The sequence below is a fragment of the Dermatophagoides pteronyssinus genome, unplaced genomic scaffold (genome assembly GCF_027571235.1).
Source record: "Dermatophagoides pteronyssinus isolate colony J.1.1.1.1 unplaced genomic scaffold, Derpt_VIB-CSIC_2022.12 sq0007, whole genome shotgun sequence".
Lineage (NCBI taxonomy): Eukaryota > Metazoa > Arthropoda > Arachnida > Sarcoptiformes > Pyroglyphidae > Dermatophagoides > Dermatophagoides pteronyssinus.
The window spans coordinates 1,163,731-1,186,759 of NW_027461531.1; the positions used below are offsets into that span (position 1 = coordinate 1,163,731).

General features: G+C 35.4%; 7 protein-coding genes and 1 long non-coding RNA gene across 10 annotated transcripts; 4 read left to right on the forward strand and 4 right to left on the reverse strand.

Annotated features, from left to right (window-relative positions):
- Nucleotides 1-1,632: 1,632 nt before the first annotated feature.
- LOC113799364 (ethylmalonyl-CoA decarboxylase-like) lies at nt 1,633-4,109 on the reverse strand. The gene is made up of 2 exons (XM_027349981.2): nt 2,495-4,109; nt 1,633-2,441 (listed from the first exon to the last, which is right to left on the reverse strand). Exons 1-2 carry the CDS (start codon nt 3,101-3,103, stop codon nt 1,797-1,799), a joined length of 1,254 nt encoding a protein of 417 aa, XP_027205782.2. The 5' UTR covers nt 3,104-4,109; the 3' UTR covers nt 1,633-1,796.
- A 631-nt stretch (nt 4,110-4,740) lies between these two features.
- kin17 (kin17 DNA and RNA binding protein) lies at nt 4,741-6,186 on the reverse strand. The gene has a single exon (XM_027350079.2). It carries the CDS (start codon nt 6,072-6,074, stop codon nt 4,794-4,796), a length of 1,281 nt encoding a protein of 426 aa, XP_027205880.2. The 5' UTR covers nt 6,075-6,186; the 3' UTR covers nt 4,741-4,793.
- Nucleotides 6,187-6,208: 22 nt separating this feature from the next.
- PheRS-m (Phenylalanyl-tRNA synthetase, mitochondrial) lies at nt 6,209-7,866 on the forward strand. The gene is made up of 2 exons (XM_027350077.2): nt 6,209-6,913; nt 6,976-7,866. Exons 1-2 carry the CDS (start codon nt 6,293-6,295, stop codon nt 7,759-7,761), a joined length of 1,407 nt encoding a protein of 468 aa, XP_027205878.2. The 5' UTR covers nt 6,209-6,292; the 3' UTR covers nt 7,762-7,866.
- On the reverse strand, nt 7,764-11,915 carry LOC113799451 (uncharacterized). 3 transcript variants are annotated; one of them, XM_075820782.1, is made up of 6 exons: nt 11,574-11,915; nt 10,528-11,513; nt 10,161-10,478; nt 9,452-10,078; nt 9,081-9,372; nt 7,764-9,006 (listed from the first exon to the last, which is right to left on the reverse strand). In XM_075820782.1, exons 2-6 carry the CDS (start codon nt 10,970-10,972, stop codon nt 7,845-7,847), a joined length of 2,844 nt encoding a protein of 947 aa, XP_075676897.1. In that variant the 5' UTR covers nt 10,973-11,513; nt 11,574-11,915; the 3' UTR covers nt 7,764-7,844. The 3 variants fall into 3 exon arrangements, with proteins under 3 accessions (XP_075676897.1, XP_027205876.2, XP_075676898.1); XM_027350075.2 differs by having other exon boundaries at nt 10,528-11,915; XM_075820783.1 differs by lacking the exon at nt 11,574-11,915 and having other exon boundaries at nt 10,161-10,447; nt 10,528-10,663.
- Nucleotides 11,916-12,344: 429 nt separating this feature from the next.
- On the forward strand, nt 12,345-14,334 carry LOC113799454 (uncharacterized). The gene is made up of 6 exons (XM_027350078.2): nt 12,345-12,582; nt 12,648-12,833; nt 12,892-13,616; nt 13,679-13,814; nt 13,884-14,047; nt 14,101-14,334. The coding sequence occupies exons 1-6, from the start codon at nt 12,567-12,569 to the stop codon at nt 14,224-14,226; spliced, it is 1,353 nt and encodes a 450-aa protein (XP_027205879.2). The 5' UTR covers nt 12,345-12,566; the 3' UTR covers nt 14,227-14,334.
- A 77-nt stretch (nt 14,335-14,411) lies between these two features.
- Nucleotides 14,412-15,978, forward strand: LOC113799456 (uncharacterized). The gene is made up of 4 exons (XM_027350080.2): nt 14,412-14,560; nt 14,629-15,384; nt 15,440-15,740; nt 15,800-15,978. Exons 1-4 carry the CDS (start codon nt 14,558-14,560, stop codon nt 15,913-15,915), a joined length of 1,176 nt encoding a protein of 391 aa, XP_027205881.2. The 5' UTR covers nt 14,412-14,557; the 3' UTR covers nt 15,916-15,978.
- Nucleotides 15,800-16,805, reverse strand: LOC113799656 (uncharacterized). Its single transcript, XR_012846335.1, has 2 exons — nt 16,417-16,805; nt 15,800-16,349 (listed from the first exon to the last, which is right to left on the reverse strand). It is a non-coding gene; the product is annotated as an uncharacterized LOC113799656 (long non-coding RNA).
- Nucleotides 16,806-16,919: 114 nt separating this feature from the next.
- On the forward strand, nt 16,920-22,306 carry heph (polypyrimidine tract-binding protein 1 heph). The gene is made up of 10 exons (XM_027350076.2): nt 16,920-17,081; nt 17,848-17,919; nt 17,976-18,508; nt 18,558-19,530; nt 20,112-20,145; nt 20,255-20,445; nt 20,674-20,954; nt 21,172-21,234; nt 21,469-21,531; nt 21,733-22,306. Exons 2-8 carry the CDS (start codon nt 17,911-17,913, stop codon nt 21,221-21,223), a joined length of 2,073 nt encoding a protein of 690 aa, XP_027205877.2. The 5' UTR covers nt 16,920-17,081; nt 17,848-17,910; the 3' UTR covers nt 21,224-21,234; nt 21,469-21,531; nt 21,733-22,306.
- Nucleotides 22,307-23,029: the final 723 nt, after the last annotated feature.

Genomic DNA, 23,029 nt, shown 5'->3' on the forward strand with positions numbered 1-23,029 from the left:
GCCTTTTTGATGTTTTTTTTGCTGGCAAAGCTTTTGGGATACTTTTCAAAATTTTCCGTATATGTGTGATATAGACAAATTATGACCACATCGTTTTGTGACACAGGTGTAACCTTTGGTCGATTGGAGCCAATTGGCCCACCAGCTACGAATCATTTTACGAACATGTTGGCGAACTGTTCGCAGGTGGCCACAAACATTATATGGTCTTGTTTTTTTCTGACAAAAAAAATGTTTGTCATCCAATACACGAACCACTTACTTGGTGGCCCTTGTGAATATATTTATTATGTATAAATTGTATATATGTTGGATTCGTGATCCATGGTAATCAAATAGAAAAAGTAAAATAAAAAAGAAGAGCTCTTAACATAACATATCTGTTAATTTGTAATGTCAACACATAACGAAAGCGAAAGATAGAAAGACTACACAAAATAGACCTGTCTGTGTGTTTGGGTCAATTTGTTCATTTTGTTGTCCTATCTCAATTTATCTTTATCTCTCTCACTTGAAACCGACATTTCAAGTGGTGATGAAGATGAGTTAAATCAAATTGGCCCATTCAAAGAATCAGGTGGGATTGCCTAAGGTGATGATAATGATGATGATGATGATGATGATGTGGACCACCTTGGCTGCTCATTTCTACATCCTAAAATCCATTCTATCATGCAATATAACCAATCTGTACAACGGCACCAAATAGTTTTTTTTGTGTCATGGGAACCTTTTTCTTGGCCTATTTGTTTTTACATTAGTTGATTATTGGTTATAAAAAAAAGTTTGTCTTAGACATAGTTCCATTTTTTTCATTTCATATGTCGAACAAGAACATTCCTATATTTGATTCGTTAGTTTTATGACATGAATGAATCAATGAATGACACTAATCTGACAACTAAATTTGAAGTTAGTTAACACATGTTATGTTCAAATATAATTCATATTCGATTGAACTCTCTTTACAATCTTACAGTAGGATTATATCCGGATTAGATTTTAGCGATGGTCATAGGCTTTACAGATATGGTTAATCATGAAATTATCATATTTATGTGACGAATTGACATGATAAACACAACGTGTGTGTCCAATATTCATTTGAAATACTTCATTAGTTTGAGGATTTATTTATCACAAGAAACATGTCACAATTCATTTAAACAGAATCAAGATGATGACAATAAATAGAATGTTAAGCATTTTTGAACCACAATACAATATATTCTTTTTGCTTAATGCACACAGTAATTCTGATTTGATAACATTCGAATTTTAATTCAAAAGTCGCGTCTGTTGTCGCCATCTGTTGTCGATGGATAAGAACATAATGGCCAACATCAATTGGGTCACATTATCCATAATGATGATACAATCGTGATATTGACTTGACAAACTATAGTCTCGTATCATCAACAGATATTTTGTGAGAAAAAAAAATGGGAGAGAATAGAGCCAAACAATTAGAATATAATTCATCATTATTATACATGTTATTGTATTGTATCCGTTAGTTATGATTGTCACCATCATCATGGTTTTTATGTTATCTTTTTACTTCCGGATCATTTATCTTTTGATGTGAATTCAATTTTGTGTAATATCATAACATAATTATTGATGTGAATATATTGTGGATGAATGATTTTATTTTTTATTGCTGAAAAACAAACAACAAATAAAAAGTGAAATAGAAATAGAATCCAAATGACAAATGAATTGATAATTTTATAATGACATATAAATGGTGATTTATGATTGGGTTTATATCTAAAGATTCAAAGAATGAAGAATTATCCATTATGTTTAATATTGCTAGCTAATGCTTTCATATGTTCTTCACGTCCCCAGACTGAGCAGAATATATTCGCTTCAATTTCCAATGCCTTTTCGGTGGGAATATTACAAAGTCCAGTAGCTGCAATCGATTTGATTGCACGCGATGCAAACGAACTGATTGAACCAAATTCAGTACGATACCATCGTTTGGTAGCTTCCAGTGCTTCCTCTCCTCGTATACCGGGCTCAAGCACATGTTGTACAAGGCCCGTTTCGTAAGCCGTTTGTGCATCGATCAATTTGGCTGATAACATTAATTGTAGAGCTTTACAAGAACCGACTAAACGTATCAAACGAGTGCCGCCACCAAAGCCAGGTGTAACGCCCAGCCGTGCGTGAACAAATCCGATACGAGCATCATGAACAGCGACACGAAAATCACAAGCGGTTATTATTTCGGCTCCCCCGCCTAGTGCTTTTCCTTCGATCAAAGCAACTGAAACCAAAGGGAGTCGTTCGAATCGTGTCAAATTTGAATGCATCAATCGGGAAATGAAATGGGCTCCACATTGATCGGACAAATTATTTTGACGAATAGTTTTTAGATCGGCACCCGAACAGAAAAAATTATCCGCTCCATGAACGATGATAAATTGACCCTATTGATTGAAATAAACCATATTAATATGGCTAATTTTGTTGTCAATCTTACCTTGTCCCAACGTTCTAATTGATCGAGCAAATCTGAGAATTGAGCCATCATGTAACCGGAAAAAGCATTTTTACGTTGTGGACTATTTATGCATAAGATGGCAATTCCTGATGAATCATCCATACTTAATTCTAGCCGCCCGTTACTGTTTGGGTCGCATTGCCGTAATTGTTCTCGAATATGTTCGATGCTTAAATCAGGTAATCGTGATATCATATCGTTTTCCAATGTAGACGAGTCATCAGACATTTTAATATTACTATTGTGATGGCCGTTCTTGAGTATGTGAGTACCATTGTTAATTATATTGTTATTCACGTTGGCCTTATAATTTGATGATGATGATGAGGAAGACGACATTTTACGACAAAAATAAAGACCAGTTTGTAATGGTTTGATGACGAATTGTGAGCTACTAAACCGATGTACACTATTCAACAAAGTCCGTTCTGGACGATGAGGAGAATTTCGAAAAGTGTTTGTAATGACGGATGAAAGTTTGCTTTGGAAATTTTTTCGTAAACACCAACCACAAATTGAATCGATTATTTGATGTTGATAAAGCTGCTGGGCTGGCAAACCATAAGATAATTTGCAATACAACGGCATGTCCAATTAAATACACTACTACTCATTGGCCAGCACATACACACACAAATAAAGCAAGCTATTGATATGTATTGGGTAGTTGTAAACGCGTTTTGGTCATTATCGATCGATCGCTATTCACTTGACGAAGATAATATAATATAAATTTAGAGATTATCTTTGATAGCAATTTAACACCATGGTCATCTCATTACATGTGATCAGCACTACGATTACAGGAATTGATTCCAAGTGGGTATTTTATGCATAAACACAAGGCTATATCACACTTGTAATGATAACGGAATGGATGAACATTGAATTAAAATGAACACACACAGTTCAGTGTCAAGTTTGATGTTATCGTTCTTTTTTTTTGTTGCTTGCCTGTATACAAATGAATCTTGTTTAGCTTAAATTGATTCAATCTAATTCAATTCAGAAGCTCGTTAAACAATCGGTGGCCACGACGAAATGAAACAAAACACCTAAGGCAAACAATGTTCAGTTATCGTTAGCAATGAGCAATAACGACCGAATCTCCGAGGGCGCAACAAGGAGAGATTTATAGAGAAAGAACGAGAAACGAAACACTCTTTGATGACAATACACATACATATAGCAAAACTAAACATATATAGCCAAGCTCGGATGTTTAGCGAAAAAAAAATTCAAACAACCAATCTCTCTCCTCGTTTAGTTGTGATTAATAATCGAAAGAGAAAGTTCGAGTTTTAGAACACACAAATATGTTATGAGTTAAGGATTTGTTTATCGAATGATGATTGCACTGTATACAGCATTTCGAATCTAGTTCAACTTGTACACTTGTTTAATTCATTTGGTTCAAACGACGACGATGATGATCCATGATGATAATGATGGCCATTTTTGTGAACGATAACGGGCACAAATGGTCGATACAAAATGTGTCGACATTTCGAACAAATTTTGAATGAAGAAAAGAATTTCTTTTTAATATCATAAAGTTGATGAAAGAGAAAGGCCGATGTTGATCATTTTTAATTATTTACTCATAATTGTAAAGGTGCGGCGACTCCATAATCCATCGTCATTTGCTGGATAAGTAAATATATCCAAAATCATTTTCTGTTTTACAATTCTAGTCGAGTTGATTGAAACTGATTAAAAAAAAGTGAGAATGTAAACAAGGGGAAAATTGGTCGAAAGATACGGAAACTTGTAGGCAACAAACAATATTGTTCACAATTACTACGACCATTTGTATATTTGTTGAACTTGATACGTCACATCATTTTACATACAAAATATCGTCGTACGACCATTTTCTTATCTTTTTGAACATTAAATAATAATAAATAATCACATTTTCTCACAAGCTGAAATTATTTTCTCTTTTTTTCATGCTATCTAATCTTGTCTTTATCTTTTTTTTTGTTAGTTAGTTATGATCTGACCAATAGGCATCTAATAATTTTCAATTTGATATTTGTTAAATTCATTGCATGTAGTTCATTTTTATTATTGAAAGGCTTAAATTGTCCATAATCATCAAGATTTCGTAACTTTCTATGATAATGATGGCTTAACTAATCATCACAATTGAACATCATCAAATAAGATTGATACAAAGCATTCATTCGATTTCAACATTGTTTAAAAATCAGGGAGATAAATTGAAAAATTTAAAAAAGATATGTGGCATTTATTTACAAACAAAACTCATAATTCAATTTGAATCAAACTTAGAAATCTGATCAAAATTAAATGGAATTGGTTCAGATGAACCAGATGATCGACGTTCTACATTTACTAAAACTTTTTCGTTTTGTTCATCAACTCGAACGATCGTGGCCGTTTGTCCTCGATACAGACCATTAAGTATCATAACTTTGGAACCAGATTTACTTGGTACCACTGTTTCTAGATGGCGTTCATCCACACGAATTAAATCTCCGTTCGATAGTAATTTGATAATGGCGGCATAACCTGAGGATTCTATCGATTCGATTCGAGCTTTCTTTTCATGATATTCAGGTCCCAATTGTTTAGTCATAACTCGTACGATGATACCAGGTTGCATCCAGGTTTCCGATTTGATGCATGACCCGTTAATACGGTTGCTGCTCGAACGATATTTCGAAGCTTGACGAGCTTTCCATCTTTCTTGTTCTTCGATTATCTCATCAAGCGCAGATTTTTTTGATTTTGATTTGAATTCAATTAAGTTTTTCTTTTCAGAATCATCTTTATTTTTTGTTTTACTGGAAATCGTACTTGATGGTTTAGCATCATGGGAGGTTGCTGCTAATGGTTGACAATTGACAGGTTTTTTGACGGCCAAAGAGAATGTTATTTTTTGTTCTGGGTCTTCTTTTACGAATATTTGTTTCGATGAATGGGATGATTCTTCGTCGGTCTCATCGATATTTTGGCTATTACGCAATCGATATTCCATTTCCGAGCGTTTTCCACGTTCGATCTGCTCGTTTATTGTCTGTGCTTGACGTTCATCATCATCGCGGAACATTTTCTCTTTTTTTGCTTTATTCTCATTTCGAAGCAAAGTTTCCGGATCACGATCAATGTAGGTTATGAACCAACCTTTTTCGTTGTTTTCAACATGACAGATTCCTTTTCGTCCCATCCATTTAACCAAACCCGTTAAAGTACACCATCGAGTGGAATTCATATGCAAATGGTCACGATCTTTAATGTATTCTTGGTATACCTGATTGGCAAGAACTCGCTTTGTTGAATAACGACGTTTCAATAGATGCAGAAAATCTTTAAGAAAATCGGATGAAAATTCATCCATATAACGATTCGGATTTTCTGAAAACAAAAGCAATTGTCGTTGATGAGCTTCAGATGTTAAATGACATTTGAATCCATTCGCATCACGGCATTGCTTCTGACACATTTGACAATAGAATTTCAATTTCTGTAATCCTTTTGATTTAATTCGCTTGCCAATGGCTTTGGCCGTCAATGGTTCGTGTTTGCCCATTTCTAGATGATATTATTCTAATAATTTATCAGAAAAATTCACAAGTTATATTTCTCCGAAATGATGCAATGAAATAAATTGATTTGCAAAATCAAAACAAATCGAATGTTCAGCTGAGTTATAAACCATCCATAGAATACATGACGAACAATTTTTCATTATTCTGTGACCGGCAATTCCAGATTCTAAGTTTATACTTTTTTAAAATTTGAGGCAATATGAATCAATCGGTTATTCATATCATTAAAAATATTACCAGTGCTAACTCTAGTCGTTCGCTTCTGCAACGATTTATAGCTTACTCATTTAGACAATCGATTCGTTGCAAATTCAAGCGTTTCGGCGATCGACCTGTTGGTGAATCGCTAAAAATCCTAGATCGTGAATATCGTACCGATGAATGGACTAATATACCAGATAAAGTGATCGATCTGATTGAACGACATGATCCATTATACAAAACACCGGGCAATCCAATCTATTTGATAGCTGAATCTTTGCGTCAACATTATACTGATTTTGAATGCTTTCAATTTCGTGATCCAGTTGTTACCACTTGGCAAAATTTCGATTCTATCCTTGTTCCTAGTGATCATGTATCACGATCGAAAACAGATACATTCTATGTTGATAAACAACATGTTCTTCGTTCTCATACTTCAGCTCATCAGAGTGAATGTTTCAAACGTTTAGCAAACACCACAAAACATCAAGCATTAAATGATCCAAAATTTATGATTATTGGTGATGTTTATCGACGCGATGAAGTAAATCGTACCCATCATGCCGCTTTCCATCAGGCCGAGATTGTTCAACTTTATTCCGAACAACATTGTCGGGTAAATTATAATTTATTATTCACTATCCATAGCATTTGATGGTATGATAATCAAATTAATAGATGGCGACGACAAACCTTTTTGATGAATCAAATGAAACACGAACCGACCATTGTCAAGAACGACACAATTTGAATGCTATTCGAATAGTGGAAAATGAGCTTAAATCTCAAGTTGAATCCTACATACATCTAATGTTTGATTCCACAGACGGTGATCCAATTCAAATGCGTTGGGTACCTGCCTACTTCCCATTCACACATCCAAGCTGGGAACTCGAAATTCAATTGCCTCGTAACAAATCTACTAATGACAATGGAGAAGATCTAGATAAATCAGAATGGCTAGAAATGCTTGGTTGTGGTATTGTAGAGCAAAGCATTCTCGACCGTGATGGTCATTCAAATCGCATCGGTTGGGCTTTGGGATTTGGTCTTGAACGGTTAGCGATGCTATATTATGCAATACCAGACATTCGTTTATTCTGGACACGTGACACTGGTTTTTCTGTCCAATTCGACCGCTTGAAACCATTTGAACGATATCGATATCGTCCTATATCTGCGTATCCGCAGAAAATTTTTGACATTGCATTCTGGCTTCCCGCCGAATGTTCTGAATGGTCATCAAATGATGTGCATGCTATAATATTAGAAATAGGCGGTCATCTAGTTGAACAAGCACACCTAATGGATGAATGGACCAGACCCAAAGATGGCCGTAAATCTAATTGTTATCGAATTGTATATCGTAGCCATGAACGAGCATTAACAAATGATGAGGTAAATCGCATACATCATCGAATCGAACAAGCATTGGTGAAAGAATTGAATGTTGAAATACGTTAATATAACAGTAATGAATTGTAATGATAATAGTTAATTGATTTTTTAGGCTAAAAATAACTCTGTTTTGATGTAATAAAAATGTATCATTCTGATGGTGGCAGTGAAGGGGATAAGATATTTCTATTTTTCAAAGATGATACTGTTGGTGTCATCATTGTTGTACTGATCATCATGTTGTTATTGTTATTGTTATTGGGAATCACTTGATATGTATTGATCAAATGTATAGGCTGCATCATGATCGTAGTTGTTGTATGACGAATTGGGCCCATGGATGTTCCTCGCTGTTCCTCGTTATTCGTACTACTTATGGGAATGATTGAATACAAGACATAATGTTTGCCACTTGTAAGAAATGTTTTTTCGTTAGATCCAATACTTTCATCATGATCATCATCTTGATTATTATTTTCAAGATCGATGTTTTTTTGATCATCATTCATATTTTCTTCGATACTATTTGCCAATTTGCGGTCTGGTTTCTGAAAAGGATCCCTTACTTCGCCGGAAACAGGAGATAAAATGAAAATTGGTGATGATGAAGCGGTTCGTATACTAGATGTTGAAGACGAAACCATACGATGCGAATGATGAGACTGTGGCGTTCCATACGATGAATGGTTAGCTGGTATTGCTATTGTGGATGGCGGCTGATTAAGATTGTTCCAGAATTTCCAGAACATTCTTGATGCTCCATTAAGTATAGGCGAAATAATACTACTTGTTTGTAATTGTTGAGGGCTCTCGGATGTTTCATCGGAATCAGATTTTTCGTCATCTAGAGTTGATTCCAATTTGTTTAAACGATCCCGAGCATATGCGTGGCGAGGTAACAGTTCAAATAATGGAGGAAATTGTCCATTTTGGTCGGTATTTAGCAATGGTCCACTTGCACTAGCCATATCATAATCATAAGATACATGCATTGGATGCAAAGAACTTGGATTTGATATTGCAGTGGTTAAGGGCTGTTCGGCATTTGTTGGACGTGTCATATACGATGCATAAATTGACGGACGAACAGAAGGATGTGTATTGATTATGTTGGGTGGCCACTGTGTATCGGTTCTTGCAGGTTTTTGCTTCTGTGATTCAAGCACAGTTATTTCATTGTTTTTTCTATTGGGAAAAATTCCTTGCTGATGATTGTCACCGTTGAAATTGACGGTGCAATTTGTTGGAAACAATTTCAAACGAACTGGAACCATATTGGATAATGTGATCCGTTGTCGACAATAGGTTTTGCTATCAAATCAAGAGTGTTGTTGTTTTTAAAAATATTTTTTCTCATCATTCAATACACAAATTTATAGACTTACACGACAAAATTACTATCTAATAATTCAATACGATCAATGTGCCATTCATTAAGACCATAATAGATCCAACCTCGATATTTCGTATAGGTAAGGGTCACTTCACTCACATTGGTCAATTTTGGATGAGCCACGATCAAACTTTGAATTCGTTCAGATTCTTTAAGCTGATCTACTTCTTGTGTTAAAGTAAAAGTTTCGTTCATTCCATCCGCATTTATCAATTGCAATTCAATTTGACCCCAAGTGACTCCTTGTTCTCCAGTAAACTGAATTTGTACTTTAAACTGATTCACTAGCGATGTACAAAAAACAAAATTGAGAAACATTGGTATCGTATTTAAGAAACAAAAAACTCAAAAAAGAACACAAACCACAGAATGGCTCCTTATCTCTGGTAATCAAATACATTGGACCACGTCCTTGCGATAGATTAGCAAAGTATCCCATATTCGAACATTGACGGCCATCTGGTCCACAATAGAAACATTGTCCTCGGATATAATCCTCATAGCTAGTGCAAGAGAATGCCCGAAACGTACAATCCTGATGTACAGAATCAATGAAAAAACGGAAAGCTCTGCGATGATTGCACAACAGATTCCATTGTCCGTGATACAATATGTTGGTCAAAGCACCCAATGCTGTACTACAACCAACCTGGACGCGACCACCATTAGGATAGAAATCGACAGAGCCCATTGGTTCATATACTCCCAGTCCGCCGCGTATGAATCCATCTCCATTTGAATGTATAACATCGACAAATTGTGCATCACTTGGATCAAGCCGAACATTAGCGGGATATCCTTCGAAAAGCGGTGATGCAGGATCAAGACCAGTGATGCGACTTATGTTTGCTACTTCTTGACCTGCAAATCCGGCAACATGAGCACCAAGTGAAAACCCAATCAAATGAAATCGAGAAGGAGGAACATTATACAAACGTTCAATCTTTCGAATTAATCGTGCAATTTGTTTGCCCACCAATTGAGTGTTGGCTTTTATTTTAGAAAGATAGGAAAAGAAAGAAAGATGTTACAAGCATCAAGCTAGTCGAAAGAGACAAGCTCAGAGACTCACCTGCAGCTTGCACGTAGTTAGGCAATTTGGAACCATTTTGCCAATCTACATTAATGATGTTGAAATCATCCAATTGGAGCAGCACTTCGGTCATCTTTTGTACCCAAGGTCGTTTGCTTGATGAACCAAAACCATGGATGATAATTTTTACACTATTCGTGCCATTGAATGAGTTATGAATCTGTTTTGAATTGTTATCAGTGGATGAATCTTTGTCGTTATCAATATCATCGTTATCGTTATAATCCAGCGGCTCGCCTTCAATGGGATTTCTTCTCGTATGGAGGCTAAAAGTTGTTTCAATTGATTCAGGTGAAGCTAAATCAGACCAATAATAAATAAGTTTGAATGATCCTATCCTACTCACCAGGTAAAGTGTTGAGATAATCAAAGGGTCCTTTGTGCCGGAAACAGCCAAAATGTTCATAACAAACCTGTTGTTGTGGCATTTGGGATTGCTGAGAATCATCCTCAACTCCTTGTAAAGATAAAAGTTGTTCACGTTTTGTTCGACTCAATCGTCTTTGGTTATTGTCAATCGAATTGGTGGAGATTGATTTTTGATTAAGATGCCAATCATTTAGAGATTTTTTAATGGCTACCCATATTTCATAATCAGTTGGTAATGATGATGGTAAAGAAGAACACTCTAGGGAATCGTAATCTCCGGATGATGAATGAATACCAAATGAAGTTGGTCGCCTTGAACATTGTTGATGGTGATCTTCGGATGATTGACAATCGGAAATATTAGCACCGATTAAAAACAATAGGCCACATATGGTAAAATACATTGATAGGGTGTCGATCATTGTCGGCTAGACATTCGTACATCTATCCGGCAGCAATATCGAATGTTCACTGTGCATACGCTTCGAAACATTGCCCAACACCTGAATGGATCAAAATCTGATGGTCACCTGCAACACCACAACCATCACCAATCGAATTGTGTGTCAATGGTGATTAGTTTTGGTCAACCGAATAGACTTTTGCAATTGGGCTCTTCGCCAATATAACCACTCACTGGCCAACAAACAGATGATGATCCTGGAAAAAACAAAAAATTCGCTCACTCGCTTCTGGCAGTTCGGTCGATGATCGTTTGTTTCGAAGAAGGCGATGATGGTCATAGCCATTATGACGATTATGCCATTATGGTATCGTGAACGAACGAATATACGAAAAAAGATGATCATCGTCTTGATGGTTGTCGTTTGACATGATGGCTAATATTAGTTCACATTCGGCTCGTTGATCTATTTTTTGTTTGTTTGTTGTTTTTCTTGGTTTCTGTTTTCGGGAGAAGACACTGCAAAGTTGATGATGGCTCTTGAGGGACATCATGCAGTTCTATCACCATCAAAATGACACTCGTTCGTTTGGTGAGGCATTCATTTCATTTTACTTAACTTGATCGTCATAAGTTGATGGCAATATAACTTGTTATTCATCAAGTGTCAGTGAGAAACCAGAACACCAGAACAAACACCATTGACAGTTATGTTGTCGTAATCGTAACAAATTTGTCTACACCTGTCTCATCTCATCTCCATTTTTCTCTTTCTCTCGTTTTCTCTCAATGTTCGATCCAATTTGATCATCGGCCATTGACCAAGTACATAATTGTTTATGTGATTTCAACTTTCTCTGGCCTCATTTTTTTGACTTGTTCATCTAGCCAGAAAAAACGAAGATGAACAGGTCACCAGAAAATCATCTACGATCAATTGATGATCAATCGTTTTTTTTGAATATTATTCAAAAAATGACGTCAGGTATTGGCATTACTATGAAAAAAGCGCGTGTGCAAGACAAGAAAAACCCGTATTAAATTATAGCTTACATTAATCAATTGCATGCACAATTCCATAATGAATATAAATAGCAATGAATGCAATCATTAAATATCTTTGGATAAAGGATTCTTATCAACACTTTTTTTTAAATATTGAAATTCGATTTCAATCATGTGAGTAAATCCATTGCTGAAGCAAACAATTTCAGGAGAGGGAAAAATCAATGGAAAGTCCATAAACAATAACTGGCGGTCAATGCTGATGATGATGATTATAATTATTGTTTATTAATAAGCTTCTGTTGTTGATTCAAGTGCGATCGTCATCGATTACAAATTGACTATTAAAGCTATTAAACTATATATTTATTTTCAACATTTTTTTATTGTCTCCTGCAAACACAATTGATTTCTGTATTTTTTTTCTTAAATCAAGAAAAAAAATAATTTTCCTTCGATTTTCAAATTGTCGTCATTTGCAATTCCAATTCGTATATGAACACTGCCAGATTTTTTTTACCCGTTCATTCAGATCTGGCAATTTTGATTTTTCAATCTTTTTCAATTCAATTTGACCGACTTCGATTTTGATCAGAAAAACTTGAACGATGGCTATCTTATCAGGTTGGTTTGTTGGTAGAGTCTATTTACAGACAACATATTATCATTATTATTTTTGGCTTGGTTAGAATCGGCTCATGTTTCAAAAGATGAAATAAACAATAATCTTAATGATCAACAAATGGATCGATTATTTATGGAAAAATTTGGATCACGGATAAATTCGAACGGTGAAATTCGATTGCCTGATCCGTCTATGGCTGGCGTGTATGAGATACAAGTGTTAATGCCATCAAATGAATCTATTTTGTATAGTGAGTATATGTTATATCGGAAAATTCATTTATTAAAAAAATCATCGTGCTTGTATAGCCGTTGATTTGCGTCAAGGACGTTTAGTTCGCGGACAACTACCATCCAAAAACTGTGATTGCCGTATACAGGTATCAGCTAATGATTTATTACGTTTGTTGAATGGTCAACTAGATTTCGCTCAAGGGTTTCTTCAAGGTAAATTACGCCTCGGTTACGGAAATCAAGCTTCGGCGTTCAAATTTATGCATTTACTAATCGATATTGCCTCCTCAACGTCAACAACATCGTCGACAACTACCCCAAACAATCCAAATTTAAAATATCAGGATGATGATAAGGTTTCGATGATACCCACGGATGGTCTCAAATCGGATGTTATATTCTCAATAATTCAACATCGTTTGAGCAGCGAACCAGAGTTAGTCAAAAAGATGCCGTTCATCATAGAAATAAATCTAACCCGAAATGGGCATTTAATAGCTACATGGGTATTAGACACAAAAACGGAAGGAGGTCGAATTTATCGTTCTCATTCAAAAAATAATGGTTCAACTAATTCAGACAACAAGATCAAACCAGACGCAGTCATAACAATTGATGATAATGATCTCGCTGCTATAATGTTAGGTAATTCAAATCCACAACGAGTATTTATTTCGGGTCGAATGAAAATCCGAGGAAACATAATGCTACTGCAAAGATTGAATCAGTTTTGGGCAAAAATACAGGCCACTCGACGTGGTTCCGACTTTCGATTTGTCAAACAATTGTTAACAGATAATGTAAGTATTTTTTTTAAGCCTTTCAGATATGGTTCGAATTATGAACACAAACAATTCCTTAGCAATTCGAATCAGGTCTTGCAAGTGAAATGGTATTTTTCAATTGGATTTCTCGATTGGTCAAACCTTCCTCCGAATTGGTCGACTGTACTATTCATGTAATTATTACAGCAAAAGGAGAAAAACAAACCGAATGGGGTAAGAATTTTGAGCTATATCTTGGTCTTTTTTAAAATCATTCATACTGTTTGTTCTATATGAACATAGTTATATCGTATGATTCGAATAATCAATTATCGATTAAGCGAAGACGAATAGTAGGCCCAGATGACCATAGTAATCATGCTAATCAATCTCGATCAATAATGTTGGAAATGGATGATCAGGATTTTTGTCGTCTGGTTCAATCTTCGGATGTAATCTTGATACAGGTAAACCTTTTGGTACATAGAACAATATACAATTTTTTTTTAAATATAAATAGGCTATCGAAGAACAGCGTGTCCGTGTCACCGGTGACCATCGATTATTGTCGGCCGTGTCTAAATTGTTTGATCGAATAGCCGATAATGAACAGACCCCTGCAGTTAATTTGAAGGCCAAACTTTGAAATCAACTGAATTGTTTGATTGTTCATTGTGGTTTTATTTTAAAATTTTTAAAACGTTAAACTTAGTTTCTTATCATGTTGCAATAAAATGTCTTTGTAAAATTATAATTTGAAACTTGTCCAATACCTTCGGGTAGTTTGTGTCACTGCTGCTAGCCTTTGGTCACATGCTATGGTCAAGGGTCGCAATAGAATTTTTTTTTGTGTTCTAGGTTTTTTTTTGTGTGTTCATTCCTAAATTCAGTTTTTTGAAATCATTTTACAATCATACATAGTGTAATTTTGTTGCAAAATTGTTAGGGTTGAAAAATAGCTAAACTTACGGCTAATAATGGTAAGTATCAAAAATTGATAATTATTTAGTATAAAATGAAACAATAGGGATTAACTTGTTTTTCAAAGAATTTATCGATGCTATTGGTAGTGATCTTTTTGGTCATAAGCTATGATTCACGGGCAGAAGGACAGAAAAGTGCCATCACTGTGACCAACAATTTTATCAATCGTACATCATTTCCGTGGATCCATGGTATATCCAACTTATTTACGTTTTATCAGGCATATCGACCATGTCAAACTGAATTTAATACTACTGGAACCTGTTTGGCTAAATCCGATTGTCTAGCACGAAATGGTATGGCTGCTGGAGCTTGTGTTGCTGGAGTTACTGTTTGCTGCGATCTAAAATTTACATGTGGTGGTCGTACTGATAAGAATGGAACAATATTTGTAAATCAAAAGTATCCATTGGCCGACAATATGACCAATACATGTCAGATAACAATCGAAAAACAACCTAACGTTTGCCAATTGCGTTTGGATTTTGATGAATTCACTCTAGCACAACCGGATGAGAACGGTCAATGTACTACCGATTCATTCATGATTCGAACTTCAGTTGGAGAACGTTTGCCTATACTATGTGGCGAAAATCCCGGACAACATCTCTACATCGATGTTGGTAGTGGTTTTATTAATTCGAATCCAGTCGTATTGTCCGTTGTAACTAATGGTGCTATTGGTGGTGATCTCGAACGTAGATGGCGAATTAAGATTAATATGGTTCCATGTGATTCATTGAATATGGCACCATCTGGTTGTTTACAATACTTTCGATCGCCATCCGGAACAGTTCAAAGTTTTAATTATGGCCGATTGGTAAATTTTTCTATTTTATATTTCAACGCAATGTATCTTATCAACCTGTATATAGATTCCAAATAGAGCCCGATACTTGTCCAATCTTCGTTATACTGCTTGCATCCGAACTGAGGAGAATTTCTGCGGCATTAAATGGCGCACTGAACAACTAAATTCCTTCTCATGGGGATGGCCAGTTAACCAGTCAGATCAAACGCGTAAAAATGCTACAGTGTTAGCATTTGCTGGTGGCCATTGTAATAGTGACGATTACATTGGCATCGATCAAGCGACTTATGAGGATAACAATCCATTAGCATTGGATGAGGATCGCTTTTGCGGACTCGGACTGATGCATCATGGTCAAGTATTTTGTGAGTAGCAACAAACAAATTGATCGATATGATTCACATGTTTAATTTTTTCTTTTTAGCTCGCTCAAAGCCATTCCAGTTGAAGGTCCGCTCTAACAATGATCATCGATTAAATGGAAAACAATCTCAACAAGGTTTTGATTTGCACTTTACCCAATTGCCTTGCGTACTTTAAAACAAACATCCATCAATCATTTATATATTTTTTATTCAATAAACATTTTCATCAAAATACAAAGTTTATGGCATTATATATTGATAATTTTCCTTCTGTCTAGCTCTTTTGTCTGCGCTTGAGAAAGAGATAAATGTTTCCGATTCTGTGATGTCACCGTTTGGCCAGCAGAATAATTTCGAATACAATCGAATGGAAAGCAATAAGATGGCTAATAATAATGTCATCAACATGCATGACAAACCAATATCAAATCGAAGATGATCGAGCATCTCTTGTCGGCATCGCTTTGCCGACTTCAGATTTGATTCGATAATGGACACTTGAATTTCGTCATCATCATTGCCATCGTCAGTGAACAACATACCTTCCACAATGTGTATGCTTTGTTCATTAGTTGAAGATTGATTGGTATGTTGCCAACAATCGGCCATCTTTTATTCGAAATTGAAAAGGTGTATCATAAAAATATATTCCAGTGATTTCTATCGACAAACTTACCATTGTATCATATTCACGCCATGCGATGGTTGGAATTTTGATTAACAACAAACCAAACAGAATAAATAGAGCGTAAAATAACAATTTTACGATTAACGAACAACAGGTCATCATTTAAGAGAATGGGTCCTAACTAGCCAAATGACTACTTCGAAATAATTTGGATTTGTCATTTTCATCAATGTTTGATGATTTTGTTTTCGACCTTTGAAAGCAAACATCATTCCTTATCATCAATATATCGATCGCGATCCATAATCCAATCATAAATATTTGACATTTATACATTTGAATTTAATTCCTTTCCGAGCACTAAGAAGAGTTATAATCTGAATAAGTAGTGGTGCAAACAATAGTTAACAAAGTACTTGTTTGCGTGTTTAATACGCATCAACGCATGCGTAATTGTTGCCTGTTGTTTATTAATACCAATTGGTGGTCATTATATCTGCAGATCATCAATCGCATTTGGCATTTTCATTACAACCATCGTGGCCATAATATTAGATTATTTTGATTTCCATTCTTTATCATCGATCGGAACTGATTATTTATATTGGTCATCAATAGGTCTTAGAATAGACCATTATCAGTGCCTTTGTGTGTTCTATAATCAAATTCATTCCCAGCACATTATGTGATCATAGTGAGTATCGTGGACAAAGGTATGTTTATTTTAGCTCAAATCTCGATTTGGGCGTTTGTCTTTCTCTCTTTCATATCGTGTTGACCCTCTTTTTAATCACCAATTTGTTGTCGGTTACCAAATGCTAATCGAACCAATGATGATATATGGCATTTGCTTGATTTAGTCAATATCCTACGTCATTGATTATGGCCATATTTAGAATTGGCCTAACTTGCCGCGTAGGCGCTATATTATTCTCTTTTGTTGACCATTCGATGTTGTGATGAACATTGTAATCGATTCAATCGATAAGGACCGTCTAGCAGCAAAATCAAGAGGGTATTTACACCTGAGCCATTGATTATGATTAAGGCTATTGTTGTTTACCTGGCAGTACACCTTGATTGAACTGCTTCCACATGCTGCCATATACGGCCTAAGCACATATATGAACACTTGTATTGCCTTTTTTCAAAACGACCAACAAATGGCTTTTTGTTTTTGTTTAGTGTTTGCGTGTGTTCATGTGTGGGAGAGTGTGTTAGCTTCATAGATTCATTGGTGAGAAGGGCTGCAAAAAATCATTTATGGCTCTGACTTATTGCACGATTTTCATTGTCAGCAAACAACGCCACCACCACAAAAACGACCATCGATCGAATATAGTCTAATTATGCATTAGTTCTTGTTCAGAATTGGGCGAAATTCTTTCTCTAATCGATTTTGCATATGACATGTGGTTAAATAACGATCGTGAACATATTTATCTAAATTATTTTGCCTTTCATCTCATCTATGTTTAGATCCAGATCTGTGCAACACGTCAATAACAAAAATTTTGAATATCCCTGCGGAATTTGGCAATTATGACAAAGGTATGTTATTTATCTATCTTGTCAACTTTGCTTTGACATGTGATTGTATCGTATAGCGTGGAATCGATGATTTATCATTCAACAGTGGCAATGTAACTGTTGTACAATCATCATCATCAACAACGACGACAGAAACAATGAATTCGCCACCTACGAATTCGTCGGCCATCCCGGTCAAAGTTGAAGATCGGGTTGATTCGGAATCCATCGAAAAAAACATCGATTATTTGAATTCTAATGGTAGTAATAATTCGACAATTCATTTGGAATCATCATCTGGTGCAACTCACCAAAATCATCATAGTAATAATAAGAAATTCAAATCGTCATTGGAGTCATCAGCTGGTATTGTGCCGGCATCGGGCAAGTCTCGAGTCGTGCATATCCGCAATATACCTGCCGAAACTACAGCACAGGAATTGATAATGCTGGCATCGCCGTTTGGCAAAGTTACCAATTATCTCTTTGTACGAAGTAAATGTCAGGCATTTGTTGAATTTGAGTCCCATTTTTCAGCAATGCAAATGGCTGCTTATTGGATTCAGACCACAATCGGCGGGATACCTACACATGTTCAACCTACCATCAGGTAAGACAAATCCTAAAATGACTTTTATCAATTTCTATTTATTTTTCAGAGGGCGTCACGTTCACGTTCAAGTGTCTAATCACAAAGAATTGCGGACACATGAGCAAAACAATGGCGTAAACAACGGGTCACCATCTTCCTTTTCTAATGGAATGGTTGATAGCTATACTGGATTAATGGCTGATGCTGTTGATCAACAACAAGCTGACGTTAGTCTTACACCTTCACCTGTAATACGGGTAATCATCGAAAATCAAATCTATCCTATCACATTGGATGGCCTTTATCAAGCCTTTTCACGTCTTGGTGGTAAAGTTCTTCGTATCGTGACGTTTCAGAAAAATCAGCAATTACAAGCATTGGTACAATTCGGTGACATAGCCACAGCTATCCAGGCAAAGACAAGCTATGATGGTCAATCCTGCTATCCTGGTTCTTCTGCAGGTTTTAACGTGATGCGAATCGAATATTCCAAACTACAAAACCTAATTGTCAAATATAATAATGATAAATCTCGCGATTATACTGCGAGTGCTACTGTTTCAAATGGCAATGGTATTTCTTTTATGAATGGACAATGTGCTACCACCCCGATCAATGGCTCAACTGGACAATCCGCCTCAAATTTAAACAACAATTCATCTCTCCCGAATCATCTCCCAGATCCTTCTGACATGACTGGTCTTTTTGGTTTGACTGCTGGAGCTGCTGCTTTATCATCCAACAATTTTAGTTCACTAAATCCGTTGGGTGGAGGGCTTACGACCAATGGTCACCACCGTCACCATGCGACCAATTCAGCTGCTAACATTCTTTTGAATCAACAACAAAACGCCTATCTGACCGGTAATCCTTATACATCGTTGCAACAAGCTCTACTTGCCAATTGTGGTGCATCATCATTAGCCACCATCAATCCAACATCAACAGCCGCTGCAGCGGCCATGTTTGCAGCTGGATTGCCAGCTGCTTCCAATCTGGTATTCACTTCCGTTATCCACGTTTCCGGCTTGAATCCCGAGGTATGATGGCACTTGCCATTTTTATTGACTTATTAATCTATAGCTAACCTATTTTCCTCATATGATCGGCATGTAATGGATCTAATTTTTTTTCGTTCATTTTTGGCTAATATTGATTTTTTCGATTTTTTGTTTTTGTTTCCGATTTTTCATCTTTCTACTATCTCTATCTTTGTGCCTTGATTGATTGATTGACTGACTGACTGACTATCGACCAAATATCTCTGAATTTCTGACGCACACGACAACCACAACGGACACCCACAATCATTTATAAAAATCTACTTTTTTTATCACTGTTTTTTAACCAACTGTTGATTGTTGTATTCATTCTTCAATCTTGGACGTCGGTTTATCATCAATTTTGTGAATATTATTGCTATTTCAACCGATTCGGTTCTATGATGTGCGTGCGTGTATTTGCAACACGCGTTTTGCTCGGCGTGTGTTGCCACCATTTTCCTAAAATATCACTGATACAACTATGAATGGAACGCACACGTTAAACTCGTGCTCTGAATTGCTTATGTTGAACTTATTATGCTATCCTCACCCTTGTGTCTTGATGTCAAATTACGCAGCACGTCACTCCTGATGCTTTATTTACTTTGTTCGGTAATGCTTATTTTGTTGTTTCTCTTTATCAATTTCCTATCGTTGATTTCCTTTCCATTTTTGCCATGAAAACCTTTTTTAATTTCTTAATATGATCTTTTTTTTGTAGGCGTTTATGGTGATGTAATACGAGTTAAAATCCTTTTTAACAAAAAAGATACAGCATTGATACAGATGGCCGAACCGAATCAGGCACAGAATGCCATTTCTTATCTGGATCGAACTCGTTTGTTTGGTAAAACCATTCATGTAATGAGTTCCAAACATCAAATGGTACAAATGCCCAAAGAAGGACATCAGGTAATTTTACCCAAAAATTCATTTGGTTTGTCAAAATTCCACCTTGGTTGACCAGTTTTTGTCCTTGATTTATTTGTCTGGACTATGAACTTGGTCTAATCAAGGAAAATAAAAAAAATTGATTGTTTCCAAATTCTTGGTAAATTTGTTTCTTCAAACCATGTGTTGGCCAATGAATATTTCACCCAATCAACAATTGTTATATTCTAATCTATTTAATTTTTACAGGATTCTGGTTTGACCAAAGACTACGCGAATTCACCATTGCATCGGTTCAAACGTCCCGGGTCAAAGAATTATAACAATATCTATCCACCTTCGGAAACATTACACGTGTCTAATATACCGTCTACATGTTCTGAAGATGATCTTCGCCTATCGTTTCAACAAGAAACTGGCAAGCAAATACAAAAATTTAAATTCTTTCCCAACGACCATCGAATGGCATTAGTACAATTTGACAGTATTGAGGACGCAGTCCTTGCATTGATTAAAATGCACAATTACAAGTGAGTGAAAACTTTTTTTTTTTTGTTTTTACCCACCTCTTTAGTAGGCCCTAAACGAATATATTGTCACATTTCGATTAGGTTTGGACAATAAGAGGTAGAAAAATCTGTGATTTAAGCATGAAAAAAACTATATGCTTTTATATTTATGCATTGTCAAGTTTATTGTCAGCTTTTATCAACATTTTCTTAATATATTCTTCCATTTTCATTACAGAGTCGCCGAACATTCACATCTTCGAGTTTCTTTTTCCAAATCGCCTGTTTGATATAAGATGAGGTAATTTTTTTCATTTTCCATTGATTTCCTCTCTCCTAAAGACGTTGTTTGATCTGAATGATTCAAACAAACGTAAGACAGAAGAGATAAATGAATTCAACCATTTCTTCCGGTCTGGAATCATACAAACCGAATATATGATCGTTTGTAAACGATTTTGGGTGGAGAAATACATTACAAAAAAAACAAAACAAAACAAATCATTGATTTTTTAATTTTCTTTTCAATTTGCAGATTTTTGCTTTCAATATTGAAATCAACTTGCTCAACTTAATCAAAAGGATCATGCTTAAAAGTGTAAGTATTTAATTGTTGTTTTAACGTATTCTCTCTTGCTCAAAGAATGTTTGGTTCAATCTATTGTTTGCATGATGATCCGAACCTATGCAAGAGGAAAGTATCCAAATAATGCACAATGTCCTGATTTTCATCTCCATTGAAAAATGTTTAGGTGAAAATTTTCGTATTTTGTTGTAACATTTTTTTTTGTTGTTTCAGATTCAAATTTCTAAATTTTTGTCCATCACGATCATGTTCCAACTTAAACGATAAAATTTGCCTTATTTTTGGTCCATTCATCATTCAAATTTATTCTTAATCATTCCAAAACACATATATCAAACACAATCGTTGAGCTTGCAATTTGTTGCCTTAGCACCGAGTTCTCTCAGGATGAACGGATCAAACCAAAAAGCCTACCACAACATCAAATAAATGCCAGGAGTATTGTTCATTGGATCATATATATTTTCATTATCATCTCATTCATCAGTTTGTTTGCCTATCATAAAATCATCGCCTATTTCTATCATTGTATTGGAATATCATTGCTTATTTTATGCATTATTTGCCCAACAAAGATCGATCATTGATTAGCCAAAAAAACGTGGTCCAACCAAAATTGCTAAATTAGTCTTCCGTTTATTTTTTTGCTATTTTACCTTTCAATTAATCCGTCCATTTTTAAAATATTATGCTTTTCGCTACATTCCAATCAATTGAACAAACTGAAAATGTCACAAACACAAACACATTAAATGTATATGAATAAACGAATTTTTTATCATTTTAATCTAATTTTGAATCTTTGATTTGTTTGTAATTTTCAATAATCAGTTTTTTTTTGCTTCCTTAAGCGAATTTTGAATCGTGAATTTGACACAAATTAATATATCAACGATTCAATCAGTCGAAATCAGCAAACTAATGCCCAAATCATCATTATTTGCAAATCAAAAATTCGCTGACTATTTTTTTCACTTTTCTATCAGCCATGCCATAGCTGATGAATTTTTATAGATGACCATTTTCAGTATTTGATGTTGTAATCATTTGTACACACAAGGTCATTATTTGCATCTTTTGTACATCAACCGATTAATCTAAGCAATCGGTTACACAGTTGACGATTATTTAAAAAGTGGATCCGGTTTTTTTCGCAGTTGATTTTTTTCTTAAAAAAAGGAAGCTAGCTAAGCATAAAATGATTGTAATCAATGTCACCATCCTTCATTTTAAATGATCTCAGCATTCTCATTATGAATGAATTTGTTAAGACCAAGTTCAAAATCTGGCAAGATGATGTACTGAAGAAGAAAAACAAACCTATTCTAGGATTTTATCAGTATTACGATTGATGATGTGCGATACAGTGTTGATATCTCGCTGCCAAAATCCATATCGATCAAGCAATGAAACAACAGCTAGCCTAGCAAAATTTATCTCGAATGCTTCGAGCAGCATTTTCCTGCTTCTTTTTTAGGACCTAGATTAGCAGCCAGGTTTGATCGAACGC